General features: G+C 30.7%; 2 protein-coding genes across 24 annotated transcripts in view; one reads left to right on the top strand and one right to left on the bottom strand.

The window, feature by feature from the left end:
• Nucleotides 1-19,178, bottom strand: part of cep44 (centrosomal protein 44) — a 207,433-nt gene that overhangs the window by 12,533 nt on the left and 175,722 nt on the right. The gene's annotated exons all lie outside the window — the stretch shown is intronic.
• Nucleotides 810-17,783, top strand: fbxo8 (F-box protein 8). 2 transcript variants are annotated; one of them, NM_001040307.1, is given in 6 exon segments: nt 810-987; nt 5,876-6,224; nt 8,211-8,337; nt 8,868-8,986; nt 10,434-10,630; nt 15,589-16,397. In NM_001040307.1, coding segments are annotated over 5 exon segments (972 nt in total). In that variant the 5' UTR covers nt 810-987; nt 5,876-5,883; the 3' UTR covers nt 15,777-16,397.

The following is a 19,178-nucleotide window of genomic DNA, read 5'->3' as shown; positions in this document are numbered from 1 at the left end:
ATAATTTGTTAGTGCTAGTCTCATGAACTGGTTGACGAACTTAATTAAGCGAAGTATTCTATTTATTTATTTATTTATTTATTTATTTATTTATTTATTTATTTATTTATTTATTTATTTATTTATTTATTTATCAATCACACATTTGTTTATTATTTAATATATATATATATATATATATATATATATATATATATATATATATATATATATATATATATATAGAAATAAATAAATAAACAAAATACATTTAATATTATTATTATTAATAATAATAATAATAATAATAAAATTTACCAAAAAAATAACATTTAAACAACCAAATAAATACATGTTAAATGACTTACATTATTAAATTATTTTAATATTACTTTGTACATTTATTACACCTACAAGTCAGGTGAACTGGATAAGCTAAATTGTCCTTAGTGTATGTGTGTGAATGACAGTGTATGGTGTTTCCCAGTGATGGGTTGCAGCTGGAAGGGCATCCGCTGTGTAAAACAAATGCTGGATAAGGTGGCGATTTTTAAGTGGCGACCCCTGATTAAAAAAGGAACTGAGCCAAAAAAATTAACATATGAATGAATGAATATTTATTACAAAGACTAAGGACTATGTTTCACATCAAATAACCACACGAACTTGACCAAGACGACAAAAAGAAAAAAAGTTTTTAACGAAAGTGCAACTGAGTGTACTCGTGCTCAATTTACTTTACGCGATTTGCGTCACTTCCACCAATAACAAGAAACGTCAGTCTGGCCAGAGTGTTCGAGGAGGCGGAGAGAGAGGCAGGAGGAGCGACTGTACTGATGAATGATAGAGTCACAGGACTGTCTCACCCTCGACCTGCAGCGTTGGAGCTGTCACGATGGCTGTACTGGGCTCCGGTTAAAGGACTGAGATAATTTCACCCGCGAGACTGTGGCAGACCAGCGAGTCATTTCGTCGCGGCGGCGGTAGAAGTATTTCATACACACAGAGGTGGGTGGCGCTGCTTTGAGCGATTGACGCTGCGAAAATAAAAACAGAAGATTTCGATGCGTCACTTTGCGCGACAGCCAATCGGAGGGCGAGTTAATGTGTCAAATCGGCATTCTAGCCAATAGTGTTAGGGCGAGGCGGGATTTGTGCTTCAGCCAAACATGATGGAGGACTTATTTCTTAAAAATGTACCTCGATTTGTGTGTCAGTCGTCGAACTTAAAAGTTTGATAAAGTACATCTCTAAAAAATACACATTTATTTAGTGTAAAACAAAGCGGAGCTCGTGCTAACTTGTTTTGTAGTTATGTAATATGTAAGACGAGTTCTTCTTTGTTAGGACAGAAATCATAAAGGCTACTGCAATGCAAACTGGGTCAGAGTTATAATACGTTTTGCGTTATCAGGCTAATATAATTGTCAGATACTGTAAACAGTTGTCAGCAGTGACAGTCTTGTAATGCCGTTCTTTCCAGCTTGTCCCAATTTACTGTAAACAGTTTGACAAGAGTTACATGATAGTGACATATTTAGAGTTACTTTCTCTTTTAATAGAAATACTAATTAGATGATGGAATCATTAGTATCTAATAATAATAATAATAATAATATAGATGTTTGTAATGTAACTATGATAATCTTAAGGCATATGCATATTTAATAATATTAGTATATCATAATAATGAACAATGATGGTATTGTGTTCATGGCACTTCAAAATAAAGCCAATACTTGTTTATTATTTCACCTTTTAGAAGTCCTTTTAAGAATATTCTGGTTGTTGTATTAACAAGAGTGGCATGATAATAACATAAATAGAGTTGCCAGTTCTGTTTACGTTCTTTTTTAATAGAAACACTAATTAGATGAAGAAATTCCTGATATTTAATAATAATAATATGAATAACATAGATGTTCATAGTATAACTATAGTACTAGTAAGGCATGTGCATATTTAATAAAATTAGTATATCATAATAATGAACATTAATGATACTGTTATTGTGGCACTTCAAAATAAAGTCAATACTTGTTTATTTTTTCACCTTTCAGAAGTCCTTTTCATAACATTCAGATTATGGTATTAGAAATGGTGTTTATAACAGCATCAAATGCTTAAAGTCTTCATGGACTACTTTTTTTTTTTCAAGATGCTAATCTGGCGTATGACATGCCCAAAATATTGATTGAAATGTTCTGATTCTTTATTTGTTTACGCTTTACAGTACATCCCAATTAACATTAATTATAAAAGCTAAACTGAGAGTGAAAACATTAATCATAGGTGCTGTTAATGTTTTCTTGATTAACTCATTAAAATCAAACAAGTTTTAATTAAAATAATAACTAATAATTCAGTTTGTTTCATACTTTTACATACATACATGATTGGTTAGCAAACTTTGCTCGTCCTCATCGCACAACTTTGCACTAATTCTTCTTAAGTTGTACATACCCTCTGGACATATACATTTGTAATTATGTTCATATCTGCCCGCATACCTCTGATTATTATCAACCTGTACATATTTTCATCTATTGTAAATCTCTGTTAATAGTTAATATAACCTGTATATAATGTTTATAGTGCATCCATCTGTAAATATCACCATAGTTTTTTTATTTTTATTTTATTATTATTATTTTTTTATAATTGCACTTTATAGCTTATACCTATATATAGCAGCTGCTATTGCACTCCTGGTTAGACTTAAACTGCATTTCATGCCTTGTACTTGTACATGTATAATGACAATAAAGTTAAATCTAATCTAATCTAGCTGTTTCCCACTGTTGAAGATCTCCTAAAATCACTTACGAGAGTTTATTGTAAAGAGTACATGTAAACTTTTGCAACATTTGAAGTTTTTGAGTTTATGTTAAACATTTATATACATTAAAGAATAAACAAAAAGTAGTTGTTTTTTTTTTGTTATTACATCTGTTAAAAAAAAAAAAAAAACTTTTTTATTTGTTCTTGATGAGAGTATTTCTTAAACAATGTTAGTATCCTGATAACGCCATACACCATGCTGAAAGATTCAGCACTTATCAAAACCGGAAAATATGATACCATCATAGGCCTAATAAACGTAAGTAGTTTTTAATGATTCATGAAATGCTTCTGCCCTTAGGCAAAGCTGAGGGAAATTGCTTGTCAGAGTTCATTGACCTCAGATTTCCAGTCCGTATTTAAAGCAAAGCAGGTCTAAAAATTCCCAAGCTCCTCCTACAGAATGCCAAGAAGCAGGTGCCGTGACATTGTGCAACTCTATGTCAGATTCATATGAGAAAAGCTGTCATGTTAGAAACTCAGAGAGAGCATCCAAAAGGCCATTAAAGACTAGAATAACAAGACGTCTAATACAGTAGACCGAGATGTGGAGGCCCTTGGAGGGAGTCACATAAAAAGGCTTAATGCATATCTCCGAGAGAGGATTAGTGCTACTGTGGTGGAGATAAAGCTGCCATCGGGGGTTTTATTTCCCAGCTGACTACTGCAAACCAACACTAAAAACAGTTTCCCTAGGGTTGTTGGAAGAGGTAAGGATTCGGGGACCCTAAAAGAAATGATCTAAATCAAAACTGAAGTGCTGAGAGCTTGAGACCTCTGGATTATTCTGCTTTAGTTTATAGGAACATAAGGCAGAGAGATAAAAGGCTTTATATACAATCCCTTCTTTAATAATAAATACAATAAGAGATTATATGATATACAAAAGCTCTTAGCCAAATGGAAAATAAAAGCAGGATGGGCTGCGTGTGTCAGATGTCTCTGAGATTACATCAGCTTCTTCTGCTTAATGTATATGAAATCAAAACCAGAAACTGAGCTGAGACTATAGGTCTTGGTGATCGAAATGTGATGCACGTGCTACATATTTCAGTTTGGTTAATGACAGAGTTGTTTTAATAGAGTTTTATAGATCGGAAGGATGCAGGAATTCAACGTTTTATTTATGCTACAAAAATAAAATCAAAAGTTTGGAATTATTTTGAGCTTTAAATGTTGTTTGAAAAAAAAATTAATATGAATATGAATATGTATGTATGTATGTGTGTGTGTGTGTATGTGTATATATGTGCATATATATATATATATATATATATGTGCATATATATATATATATATATATATATATATATATATATATATATATATATATATATATATATAAATGACAATTGTAAGAAATACTTACCAAAAAATAAAAAATAAAATTCAAGTTATACCGAACTGTTCGTTACAAAAAGTATATTTTTTCAACAAAATTAGGCTTTATGAAGTGGTCACAAATTGTTTTATTGTTTCCTGTTGCTCTTTTGTGCTTTTCCATCTATTTTATTTTTTATTTTTTTGTCTCATCAGGTATTCAAAATGTAACTTTATGAGTTGTTCTTTTTAAGAGAACTGGTTGTAGCTACTGAATCAATTGACAGGAACAGCAATGAACTAATTCAGATGTACGTTTGAACTGAAACACCAAAAAAACATGCAATAGGCCACCATAAAAGGTCTGAATTCTACCTAGTTTTGCAACCTTAAAGGGCTCCACAGACTATTCAAATAAAATGGTTTATTGTTGCACAAATGTGTTAGCATATTAGTGACTTTTCCACATGCAACATTATCTATTGTAAATAGACCATTAATGACGATACTACCATTTACAAACTACAGTGGCCAGTATTTTAGGGCCATATTATCACGATAATACCATAGTACTGGTAAACCGTGCATCCCGACTAGATTAACCTAGAGACTACAAGATTCATGTTACTAATACTGAATATCTTTGTGCCAAATTTCATATAACATTCCTAAAAGTAATTCTGGGGCAGCGAGAGTCAAAAAGAAGAAGTTGAAGAAGAAGGATTCAAGAAGAGGTGCTGGGGTGCTCCACAATTTTGAGCTGTGGTGCTTTAACAAAAATGCAAATTACTGCTTTTTATATATGAGTCAGACACTATTCATATTAGTTTTTATCTAAAGCTGCAGTCTCACTAAAGTTTGAGCATGCGTAATTCTGTCAAATGGGGCTGCGAAAAAGAAACAGGATAAAGATGAAGCACTGACACTAATAAAATTAGCGATTGTTCCATATTTTTTTATTTTCTATTGGTCTCATGCTTTCACATCCTTTGAAACACAGTGACATTCGAAACTTCAATTCGAGCTTGCGCTTCCGGTCTGTCGCATTCACACATTTGAATGGAAGTCAATGGAGCAAAAAGTGGAGTGACCTGTTGGTTGTGTAATATTTTAATTTATCTGATGCTAAGTAAATTGTATTATTTATTTTTAATTGTAAGCCTAGACAAGATAGTTTTACAGTTAAAGTCAACATTATTAGCCCTTCTGTGAAAAAATATATATATATTTTTTTATTATTTTTCAATTTTTCCAAAATGATGTTTAAGGAATTTTTCACAGTATTTCCATAATATTTATCTTCTGGAGACATTCTTATTTGTTTTATTTGGGCTAGAATAAAAGCAGTGATAAACATTTTTTTTTAGGGTTAATATTATTAGGCCCCTTTAGCAGTATTTATTTATTTATTTTTATTATTGTCTACTGAACAAACCATTGTTATACAATGGTACAGTACTAATTTTCTTAATTAATCTAGTTAAGCCTTGAATTGCACTTTATACAAAATAGTACGTACTGTCATCATGGCAGAGATAAAATTATTTATAAAATTATTTATTGACTATTGCATTTAGAAATGTGTTGAACAAAATCTTCTTTGTTTAATAGAAATTGGGGAAAAATATGCAGGGGGCTAATAATTCTGACTTCAACTGTATATTGTACTGTTTTCACCAATGTATGGCTAAAATTAACAGAAATTGAGTCTATTTTTTTATTGATTTTTTTTCAGATCTGCAGATGGGTCAGAGTTTGTGGAGGGTGGCGAGGAACCAGCAGCTGCAGCAGCAGTACAGTGAACAGTGTTTCCTCCAGCGGGACAGAGAGCATGTCCGGAGGATGGGGTCTCCACTGGTTGAAGGGCTGCCACAGCGCCGCACACCACAGTGCCAGGTGCCCGGCGCCGACATCAGTCACTTGCTTCGCGTTCGCAAGGGCAAAGCGGAGCAGGGCTTCATCGACCTTGAGATGCTGCCGCCAGAACTCAGCATCACCATCCTCTCCTACCTGAATGCCACTGACCTCTGCCTGGCCTCCTGCGTGTGGCAAGACCTGGGCAGTGATGAGTACCTGTGGCAGGGGTCAGTCAAGTGTTCAATTTTTATACCAAATTTTGTCTTAGGGGTTTCTCAGATGTTGAGTTTAACATTTAATAATGACAATAAATTTGTCTTGGACTTCAAATTAGCATATTTGAATGATTTATGAAACAGGCCAGTTGTGACTTAAAGGGAAACTGAAGTTACAACTTACACACTACTAAATTATTTTTTTTTTTTTGCACCACCGAACTTAGTTCAACCGTAATGCTACGTTCCAACTAAATATTTAAGGCAGCCTCTCCCATGTATAACGGTTGAAAAGAGATGACCGAGATTAGTTTACATTGAGGAGCTCACAATAATAGTGAAGAATGATCTCCTTTCAGCCATATTTTCTTCCCAAATCTCGCATTTTTTTGGTTTGTGAAAGAATAGTTTAATTTTCTTTCAAGTAGTGATCCATCAATGAAACGAGAATTTCTTCATGACTTGGTTCTTCTTCATGCTCTTTTCTTTCATGTGTAGGATATTTTAAAAAAATCAAGTTTAATGTTTTGATAACTTCATTTGTATTTCACGTGCATTCAGGACTCGCAATGCAGGTTTGTGCACCGTCTGTTATAGTGACTGACTGTAATGTAATGTACTATAAAACTGTAGTTTGTCATTCATTTTTCATAGGACAGTTATATATTGATGGTTAGTTGCATAATTTTAAAACAGTTTAATGATTTAAATTCTTTTTATTGGATATTATGTTGTTCAATGCGAATACGCATGACTTTACGGAGAGCTTACGACCTACTGCAGTTTGCCTTAAGAACATGTGGTGCAACTGAAGTAAGATCAAACTTTGCTAAAAACTAGCTAGTAGTTACTAAGCCTCTAGTGAGTGGACCTCAAATAAAAAACTAAAATAATATATCTGTATAATTTACATTTTTTTCCAAGTAATTATTCCAAACATTGTTTCAATTGCTTTGATGTGAAGTAAAAAGTATTATTTTTGCTTTTAGATTTCTCACTATTTTGAAAGAAAGAAATAAAGAAAGAAAGAAAGAAAGAAAGAAAGAAAAAAAGAAAAAAAAAGAAAGAAAGAAAGAAAGAAAGAAAGAAAAGATGTTATGAATAGTGTTTCAGCTGCCCTATGATAAATAAATACTATTACAAAAATACTATTTCCAATTACAACTTATTACAAATACCTGAATACATGTCTTCTTTTTAATTACAAAAGGTTTTAACTGTTTTGTAATAAATATTCAACAAAAAATATTTTCTCACTAACAAACAGTGTTTTATGGTCAGATTTTTAACTGTTCTGTAAATGGATTTTATTATGTTGTAAATAAATTCATAACATTGTGTTTAAGTATTCACATCAATGTCTAATTATTCAGTAATCAATACAGTTGAACTTAGAATTATTAGCTCCACTAAATTATTACCCCCCCCCCCCCCCCTGTATATTTTTTTTCCCCAATTTCTGGTTAGAAAGGAGGATTTTTTTCAAAACATAATATTTTACTATATACTTTAAGATACTAGTATTCAGCTTAAAGTGATAATTACAGGCTTAACTTAATAATTAGATTAACTAGGCAAGTTAGGTTAGTTAGGCTAACTTATTGTATAACAATGGTTTGTTCTGTAGACTATTGAAAAAAAAATATTGCATTAAGAGGCTAATAATATTAACCTTAAAATATTTTTGTTAAAATTTAAAACTGCTTTTATTCTAACTAAAATAAAACAAATAAGACTTCTAAAAATATATTATAGGAAATACTGTGAAAAATTCCTTGCTCTGTTAAACATCATTTGGGAAATATTGGAAAACGAAAACATTCACAGAAGGGCTAATCATTTTGACTTCAACTGTAAATATTCATTTAAAAAGCACTTAGATTCCATCAATAAAAATAAAGTGATATATGCTCTTATATTTCTAAATTCTAACTATTTAATACTAAATTTTACTAGTAACAATTGCTGTTGTCTTGTTTTTCTTTGTCTGCCCTCTAGCCTGTGCAAGTCCACTTGGGGTCACTGTTCCATATACAACCGACGGCTTCCATCTGGATTTTCCTACAGAAGGCTCTACTTGGAACTGGATGAAGGAAGTCTAACCTTTAACGCCAACCCGCAAGAGGTATAAAACACACACTTTTGTTCCGTCTCACCACAATAATGTCTCTGAGCCATTTAATGTTTAAATGGGCAAGAAACTGAGAAATTCTCATAGCCACAGTGTGTTTTAGAAACACAATTCTGACCAAGCTCAACTATGATTAATATGATGGTTTCCACCTCCACCCATAACCCAGCAATGATCATACTGCAGACTAAATATATTATTTTTACAAGCTCACCTAGAATGAATAATGGCGCATGACATAGGCTTTTAGACCACAACCCAGATTAAATTAAAATGGATGGGTTTTTTTCTCATGTGAGCGGCTCTTAAAACATCATTTCTATTCAGAGATGCATTTGAATGTCTAGACTCCCCCTCGCTCGTGTCTTAGGTTAGATTAGCAAAGCTTTAGCTGTCCACTTAAAGGACATGCGATAGCCTTGCTCCGGACTAAAGCATGGTGTCTGGCTAGGAAAGCGCACCCCTCCTTCTCTGTTTTTTGCCCTAATCCCCACACCCTGTTTTATGTGGCTTCTTTCATTCAGGGTATTAGTTACTTCATGTCCAGAGGTATTCTTGTGGAGCACCCGAAGGAAATCGCCAAGTTTATATTCTACACCAGAATGCTGAACTGGAAGATGCTGCGGATTTATCTCGATGAACGGTTTGTTTTTTGCAATTTTTAAATTTTTTTTTTGGCATGTACGTATTAACATCACTGACAACTGTTACCGAATTACATACTTTAAAACAATAAACCATGGACTTATTTGGAAAAAAACAAACACACTCACATGTATATATTTTATCACATAAATGTAATTAAGAACACAATATTAATAATAAAAAAATAATAATATAAATAATAATTATATATATATATATATATATATATATATATATATATATATATATATATATACATATATATATATATATATATATATACATATATATATATATATATATATATACATATATATATATATATATATGTATATATATATATATATATATATATATATACATATATATATATATATATATATATATATATATATATATATATATATATATATATATAAAATAAATTCTTTATTATTTTTATTAAATAGTAGTAGTAACAATAATAATGTAAATTATTATTATTATTAATCGCTTATGTTATGGTAATTTTTCTTTGGTTTTTATTTTTAGAATTAGATTTTGTTTTTATATTATTATTATTTTAATTTGATACATTTTAGTATTATGAAATGCTTTACAGTTGGCACAAAAGTAATTGTAACTTTTGTAAATTAAAGTAAATTAGTACTTTTTTAAATGTATATAATTTATTTAAATATAAGAACACACACATATACGTAAGCTGTGTCTCATTTCAGAGGCTGCATCCTCTGAAGGATGCATTGGAAGGGTGCTACATCATTGCGGCACGACAAAGGCTGTCTCATATCAAATTTAGTTTTTCAAATGCAGCCTCAAAATGCATCTTTCGTATCCCAGGTAATGAGGACACAACTGTTGGATCCTTTCCAGCCTTGAACATCCCAAGATTCATTGCGCGCTGATAACGGCCGGAAGTTTTTGAAAGAAATCTCCGGATTTATGATATGAAAATAGGTTTTATTTGACTTGTATATCTAAACACATGTTAAAAAACAAAAAGAGTATGACGTGTGTGTGTGTGTGTGTGTGTGTGTGTGTGTGCGTGCGTGCGTGCGTGCGTGCGTGCGTGCGTGTGTGTGTGTTTACTTTTAAATAAATTTATATATAATATAAATAAAAATATATATGTTTATTTTTACAATTAAATTTTAGTTTTTATTATTATTATTATTATTATTATTATTATTATTATATACTATAACTACATTATAAATGTATCATATGTTTTTTATAATTATATTATTTTGATTAATAAATTATTAAATGTTTGCCCAAATTTAATTTTATTTATTTTTTCATCATTCGGTTGTTTTAGTGAAATAAAAGTCAATTAAAAGAACTGTACCCATATTTAGAGGAATATAGATAATTACGGTCATTTTCTAAACATAAATAATTCTGGTAATAGTAACTAGAGTTTATTTAAATGTTTGTGTTTTTAGGCGAGATGTCCTGGATGAGCTTGTCACACTTCATAATTTTAGTAACCAGTTCCTCCCTAATGCACTGAGAGACTTCTTCAGACACATTCATGCCCCAGAGGAGAGGGGCGAATACCTGGAGACCCTCATCACCAAGTTTTCACATCGTTTCTGTGCCTGCAACCCCGCTTTGGTTCAAGAAGTGGGTTTAAGTCCTGGTAAGTGCAGTACAACACAATCATGAAAGCACTTAAAAGTGTCTAGTGTGTACACGCAACATCAACATTATTGTGGTTTGCTTTGCTGGTTGTCAAACTCAAAGTAAAGTTCACAGATTTATTTTTTTTTTTTTTTTGCCACAGACAGCAGTTAAATCTGAAACACTGGCTAATATTGCCATAGATACAGATGATTAGTATGCAGTGTATTGTTCTTTGTCAGTCGTGTTTTAATAGCTGCAGATCTGCGTGATTCTGCCTTTGTATAGAGCAACATGTGAGAAATCCTTGTACTAACAGTGTCGTTTACTTCTAAAGCCGAGCTAAGCCAACTGGCTTAAAGTGTTAGCAAAGGAAGACCCTGCTTCTCAGTCCAACCAATTGGAGGCCACTCCTGTAATAACATGTGACCTGTAGTGCGTGTGTGCTACTGTACAAGCAGAATGATTTATTCTAAATTACTGACAGAACTCACTCTTCAAGCCAAGACGTGCGCTTCTAAAATAGTTTTCATATTAAAGAGTGGAGGGTTTTTAAAAATCATGTGCACATTTTTATAATATTTCATTACATGTAATTGTGTCATTTTTAGGGGCAAAGTACTCTATCATTATTAATAATTATAGTAGTAGTCCAAATAGTATAAGTTACACTCGGAAAAATTAAGTAGAAACCATTTTCATTCATAGATAGACAGTAAATTCAGTGTTTAGATTTAGAATTGATTACAGTGATGTAGCAATTTTAAAGTACAGTATTTTCTTGTAGAAATGTACTCTCTCAATCTGTTTTAACTTCCAAAAGATAAATAGTGTATTCTGAATTTAGTATAATTAAGTATTAGATGTTTTGCTCCAAATGCTTCTGCCTGTTTCAAATAGAAAAGTCAATTGTAATAGTTACTAACAATTGCAAATTTACATTTTAGTTACCTTTATCTTTTTTACCCTTATACATTTAATATTTTAAAGTTTCCCATTTTAATTCCAAGTTTATATTGCATAACTTTGAGTTATAATTACATGATTTGTTTTAAGTTTTGCAATTCTCAAAATATCACAGTTCTGAGTTCTCATGCGATTCCAAGTTTGCATTCTAATTTTATATTGCACAAATTCTGAGTTTGTTTGCTTAATTAAAAAAATTGGAATTTAAATCAAGCAATTCTTTATTTCCATATCAAGCTTGTTTGATAAAAAGTTGCAATTACCTTGTTAAAGGAAACAAACTTCCATAATGTACATACCTTATATCACCATTCTATACATATGAAGGGTTATTTAGCAAAAACAAGCTGCGTAATAAAGGTATTTTTGATGTGAGGTAATATAACTCAAAAGCACTCAAAAAAAATAACTCGTTGGATGAACTCAACTTAATTGAGTGCAGGATTTCCTTCCAAAAAATTTATTTAGCACCAACTAAAAAACTATTTACCCAATTAAATGCATCTGAGTTGATCCAATATGATTTTATCAAATAAAAGTTTAAATACATTTGTATTTTTATTTAACTTAAACTCAAAGGTCTGATAATATCATGTGTGTCTATTAGGTGTCGTACATTTCAAAGTCTCTTAGTTTTATTTGAAGTTATCCTAAATTAACTAAAAGATCCATTTAAGCATATTTCATGAGTTACATATACAGCTGACTGAGACTAGAACTAATTTTAGGACAGTTATTGCTCTGTATTTTTGCTAATTAAGCTGCCAACAACCAAAGCATAAGTGCTTTTGTAAGGTGGTCATCTCAAAACTCGATGAAACTCTTCCAAATCTTCAAATTAAAGTGAAGATTAAACTCTAACAAGGCTTTCTATTAACTTTAAACACTTACAATTACTTTTATTGTCAAATTTTCATTAATTTAATCCAGCGCAAAGTATGCTGCAAACTACAAATCCCCTAACCAGGTAGTTCTCCAACACAAAATGTTTAAGTTAACTTAATGGTTTACAAATGTAAGTAGACTAAACATAAAACAAATCAATTGGTCAAAAAAATGACAAGAATTGTGTTGTTTCAGCTCATTTTATACAGGTAGTTTGAACAAGCAGCAGTAATCCTTTTTTGAGTGATACAGTGAATATATATATATATATATATATATATATATATATATATATATATATATATATATATATATATATATATATATTATGAATATTTAATTTATTCTTTTTATATAAATAGCTTCATAGTTAATCTATTACATGCTGAAATCTTGATTGAAAATATTGACGGTAATTTTATTAAGTTGTATCATTGAGTCATAACATTGTCCAATAAGGCTTGAATTAATTTAACTAAACCAAATATGAACACTACAAAAACTTTTTATCAATCTTAGATGATATTCGTTTCTTACTCAGTGCTAAAAACGGAATAAAATTGTAGTTGCAATCTCAGTACAAACTGTTATCACTTTACAAAATGGAGTGATAATTAATAAAATTGTGTTTTATTAATCTTAGATAATATTAATTTCTTAGTTAATGCTGAAAATGCATTAAAATCATAGCTGTAATCTCAGTACAAACTTATCATCTTATTACATTGAGTTAAGGGCTAATAAAATTGTGTTCAAACTGATATTAACATAGCAACTAATAAATTTGGATTTATTTTCCTCACTGTTGATTTTAATCCATTAACTAACCTTTACTAATGAGACTGTATTGTGAAGTATATTAACTAATTTAATTTAACTTTATTTTTTTAACTAATTTATTTATAAACATGTATACATACAAATAACAATACACAAAGCATTTTTGTTATTATACCTGTTAAAGTATACCTGTTAAAGTTTAGCTACAGCTTAGGTAAATATATCGCTATAATACCATATACCTCGAGAAAAGCTTCAGCAATTAATCACAACGCAACAATCTGATATATTTTGAGATAGAATGTGATATAAACCTATTGTGAGGTATCAAACGGTCATTCTCTGTTGCGGTTTTTCAGATTTCACAATACTTTTGCAATTTAATTTGGCTATACATACATATATACGTACAATCGTATCTATATTTAAAGTATTTTTTGTTATTTTACCTGGTAAAGTAACTTTAGCTATACAGCTTAAATATATTGAGATAATACAGTATAGTGTAATAAAATCTTCAGCAATTACTCGCAACAAGAAAGTCTAAAATATATTGTGATAAAATGTGATAGAAACCTAATTTTTAAAACGTAACCTCTTTGTTGCAGGTTTACAGACTTCTGAAGTATTTTTGTTATACCTGTAAAAGTAACTTTAGCTACAGCTTTGGTAATATCACAATAACACCACATATCCCGATTAAAAACTTTAGCAATTAATCACAACAAGAAGATCTGATATATTTTGTGATAAAATGCGATTGAAGCCTATAAATGTGAGGTAAAATAAACTGTTTCTCTGTTGCAATTTTACAGACTTCACAATACTTTTGCAGTTTAACTTGGTTATACATGCAAATCTACATACAATTAAACAATATTCAATGTGTTTTTGTTATTTTACCTGTTAAAGTAACTTTAGCTATATACAGCATGGATAAATATATTGTGATAATACCTTAAACTGCGATTAAAATCTTTGGCAATAAATCGCAACAAGAAAATCTGATTTCTGACATTCTGACTTCTAAAGTATTTTTGTTGTACCTGTTAAAGTAACTTTTTCTGCAGCTTGGGTATACAGTATATTGCAATAATACTCTGTACTGCAATAAAATCTTCAGCAATTAATCGCAACAAAAAAATCTGTTACATTTTGTGATAGAATGTAATAGAAACCTAATCTGAGGTCACAAACTGTGTTTCTCTGTTGTGGTTTGACTTCTGAAGTGTTTTTTTTTATTTTATTTTTTATACCTGTTAAAGTAACTTTAGCTACAAATTTGTTAATATATTGTGAGATAACCTTATATAGTGATTAAAAACTTCAACAATTAATCCCCCCCAAAAAAAACGGATACATTTTGTGATAGAAACCTAATGTGAGGTGACAACCACTGTTTCTCTGTTGTGGTTTTACAGACTTCTAAAGTATTTTTTTTTTATACCTGTTAAAGTAACTTTTACTGCAGCTTAAGTATATATCGTGATATTACCATATACTGCAATAAAATCTTCAGCAATTAATCGCAACAAGAAAATTAATACATTTTGAGATGGATTGTGATAAAAAACCTAATGTGAGGTGACGAACTGTGTTTCTCTGTTGCAGTTTTACAAACTTTTAAAGTTTTTTGTTATATCTGTTAAAGTAACTTTAGCTACAGCTTTGGTAAATATATTGTGATAATTTCATATATCGTGATAAAATCTTCAATAATTAATCACAACAAGAAATTGTGATACATTTTGTGATAGAAACCTAATGTGAGGTGACAACCTGTTCTTCTCTGTTGCGGTTTTACAGACTTCTAAAGTATTTTTTGTTATACCTGGTAAAGTAACTTTTACTGCAGCTTAAGTATATATTGCAAAAAAAACGTACACTACGATAAAATCTTCAGCAATTAATTGCAACATGAAAATCTAATACATTTTGTGATTGAAACCTAATGTGAGGTGACAAACCGTATATCTGTTTTGCAGTTTTATATTTTTTGTTATTATACCTTTTAAAGTAACTTTAGCAACAGCTTCTGTAAATATATCACGATAATAACATATGTTGCGATTAAAAACGTAAGCAGTTAATCGCAACGTGAAAATCTTATACATTTTGTGATAGAAACCTAGGGTGAGTTGAAAAACTGTGTTTCTGTGTTGCAGTTTTACAGACTTCTGAAATATTTTTGTTTAACCTGTTAAAGTAACTTTAGCTACAGCTTTGTGAAAATACCTTAGATTGCGATTTAAACTGTAGAAAATCAGATACATTTTGTGATAAAATGTGATAGAAGCCTATAATTGTGAGGTAAATGAACTGTGTTTCTCTGTTGGGGTTTTGCAGACGCAGTGTACGTGCTGTGCTACTCTCTCATCCTGCTCTCCATTGACCTGACCAGTCCTCACGTAAAAAACAAGATGTCTAAGAGAGAGTTCATTCGAAACACGCGACGGGCCGCTCAGAACATCAGCGAGGACTTTGTAGGCCACCTCTATGACAACATCTATCTGATCGGCCATGTGGCGGCCTAAGCACTACAGCGCTCGACACGTTAGCGAGACATAAAAAAAACAACATTAGCAACTTGCACTAGGAAGGATTCTGCTTTAAGAAGGACCACTGTCAGGTCATTTTAAAACTGAAGTCTCAAGAATTTAGCTCTCAGTATGATGTGCTGCATTTCTACTAAGCAGAGGGCAGGCCACGATGTGAAGAATCCGCAAAGCAAGTTAGTTGTTAGCAGGCTAGCAATGGTAGCATATACCGCTAAAACATGCAAAAACCTTGTAGCTACGTGAAGATATACGAGATAAGCTATGAAGTCAGTTATAAAGCTGAATGTAGGCTTTATGGGGTTTGAGTCAAATTTACGACTATTTCCTTCCTCGCTGTTCTTTTTTTTGGGGGGGAAGGGGAGGGAGTTCATGCTTATCAAATGAATGTCAGCTTCTTATGCTATTCAGGCAAGGTTAATGACATTCAGTCCACGGTCACTGTGATATAACAGACTAAAACAGCAGAACTCTGATATCGGTGTCGAACAAAAGCATTTTTAATTCTGTCTGTAATTTCTTGTTTTAGGAGACTTTGTGTTTGTGCATCGTCACTTATGTCTCGTCTTCTTTTAGAAGAGTAAAACCCACCAGACATTGTATGCACTGAATTTTTTATTATCTATCTTTCTTTGTTTTGGTCTCTTTTTTTTCTCTTTTTTTTTTTTTTTTTTTTGGAGTTTCAGAGAATCTATTAGGTATGGATTTGAATAAAATTGTTTTATTCTATTAAGGTCTGATTTCTAGCAAATTTAAAATAAAAGAATTGTCATTTATTTTTATTTTTTGAAAACAACAGAATAACAAATGATTTAATGTGTTGTGACTGAAAATCATGGTTATTCCACAAAATATTGCTTTCTTTACTTTTCTGAATTATTGAAAAAGTTATTTTATTTATTTACTGCATCACAAAATGACAATATTTTAAATTTGGAAGAAATGCCACCAGTAGCTTATAGAATAAGTCTCATTTCAAATAAAACAATATTGTCATTTAGGATATTTGTTTCTCAAAGAAAAAAGACAGAATAACAAATGTTTTCATTTGTTGTGATAAAAAGTCAGGCTTATTCCACAGAATGCTGCTTTATTTACTCTTCAGATTTGTTTAATTATTATTTTTTTTATTTAATTCAACAAAAAATGACAATGTTTATTTTAAATTTGGAAGAAATATCATCAGTTGCTTATAGAATAAACCAAATTTACATTTTACTGAGACGTGACTGAGATTTTAGGTGATCTCTTCATTTTTCCCTTAGCTTTATATAAAGTATAAAGACACTTGATATACAATGATTTTTTTTCTAATAATACATTTGACAGCTACTGTTTAAGTTAATTATTTTCTTTCAGTTCATTGATGTGGGTATTTTTCATGCATTTCAGGCTTTTCTTTTATTTAGACTTTCAATTGGGTGCCAATAATGAGGAACAATTACTAAACATACACAACTATAAGGAAAACATTATTATTCGCACGGGCTGCATATAGTTTAATGTAATATTGACCATTTTATTTGCACATAATGTACATATTTAAGTATAGAGATTTATAAACATGAAATTTTATTTTGGAGTATTTTAAGACTATAAGACTTAAAAGAGTGAATTCTCTTTTGCACTTTTTTTTGCATATTTACAATGTTATGAGCGCTCAGCAAACTGCTACATCCTTTTATTTGTGAAGTGTCATACCAACGAAGCCTAAATAATTCTGATGTTATCCAGTGCTGAATTAACTGTAAATCTAATATCAGATTACAGCTCATCTTTCCCTGGTTCTTTTTGTCTTCTTTTCTTTTAATGCTCTGCATTCATTAGGTAATTATCCAGCAAATAAAATTCTCTTTGAACAAATGTTCTTAACTGTAATTAAACAGTAAAAAAAGATTTGTTTAATATAGGTTTCAGAATGATAACACTGGACTAACGCACTTATAGATTGTATATCATTAAAATAAAAGTTTGAAAATCCCTGTATGTCTTGTTTGTCTATTGTTTAATTGTTTTATCAGAAACATTTAAATGGGGAAATACAATTTTATGCAAATTTTATAATTTGCTAGATTATGTCTTGTACAATTATTTTTTACAAGTGTTTTTTCACAGAATTTCAGTCAATTACGCTACTTCTTTCTTTTATCAATAAATCAATTAATTTAAGTTTAAGAAAAAAAAATTAGGCATCATTTATTGTTATTATTTTTATTCAAAATTATATGCTGCTGCAAAATTAACAGTTTATTTAATGCAGGTCTTTTATATTTATTCATTCATTCGAGACAAATTACTCTAATGGAATTTATTTTATAAGAGTATTAATATGGCTTCTAAAATTGGCTAGTGAGCTTGATAAAATGTAATCTTTGTTAAAATTAAGATATTACGCTATGATTTTTTTTAAATAAAAATAATAAACCCTGTAGCGTTTAATAAATTATTTTAAACTAAAAGCATTATTTTCACACACTAAAAAAACATTTATTCAGACTGGCTCGAGTTTCCATTTGTATTTGAATACAGAACAGATATCCAAAACTACATATTATGCGTACATGAATTACATTTAAGACAAAACACTGAAAAATATTCCCTTGTGAAATAAGTGCGTCAAATTGACCCGGTTTTCCCGTTTCATATAAAACAAACAATCGATTCATTGTATTACTTTTCCCGATGTGTCAAGTTAAATGGTGAAACAAAAGAACAGTTCTAATCAATTAAAATACAATTTCCAGGTATAACCTAGCTAGCAGGCTCGTACCTTTTCTGTTTTGTCCGTGTATTTATCAACGGCGTGTCGTTAAAATGTTGTTTATTTGAGATGACGTTATGTTTCTCAGGTCTAATGGCAGAATTTTGGCTATAATTTGGCATGATTGATGAAGTCCTTGCCTTCGCTATGACTGCATTTCATCAATATAACCGGCTCAGCAACAGCGCGAGCCTTTCTGACGCCTGAAATTGCGTCTGGTCAACCTGACACCGCGGAGAAAACGCAAAGACCTTGAGTTTTTGACACGTTTGTGATGACAGAGATGGTGACAATAGCTTTCCAAATAATACGATTAAATAAATTACACGTAGCCCGATTTGATTGTAGGATTATGGCGACACAATAATTGTGTCTTTAATTATGCATCACTACACGAATCGATATTGGCCTATTTTTTGGGATATATGTCTTTAAATAGGCCTATCTATTTTATCATTTAACTTTTTTTACATTTATTTTAAGTTTTGATGAGGTGTATGCTGTTTGAACAAATTAAATAAAAAAAACAACACAATACAACAAATCGATACTACAAAAACAAAATAAAAAAATGATTATTACAACTTTTTAAAATGCGCTTAAAACTCAATGGGAAATTA

This window comes from Danio rerio, chromosome 1 (genome assembly GCF_049306965.1).
Source record: "Danio rerio strain Tuebingen ecotype United States chromosome 1, GRCz12tu, whole genome shotgun sequence".
NCBI lineage: Eukaryota > Metazoa > Chordata > Actinopteri > Cypriniformes > Danionidae > Danio > Danio rerio.
The sequence above is the reverse complement of the archived record's forward strand: the minus strand, read 5'-3'. Positions and strand labels throughout refer to the sequence as shown.

What these genes read in the sequence shown, in the direction of transcription:
- fbxo8 (XM_021475840.3), top strand. Translation starts at nt 5,884, where the DNA reads ATGGGTCAGAGTTTGTGGAGGGTGGCGAGGAACCAGCAGCTGCAGCAG. An exon ending in GATGAGTACCTGTGGCAGGG is followed by an intron (nt 6,225 to 8,210) that starts GTCAGTCAAGTG and finishes TCTGCCCTCTAG; the next exon opens with CCTGTGCAAGTCCACTTGGG. An exon ending in AGAAGTGGGTTTAAGTCCTG is followed by an intron (nt 10,631 to 15,588) that starts GTAAGTGCAGTA and finishes GGGGTTTTGCAG; the next exon opens with ACGCAGTGTACGTGCTGTGC.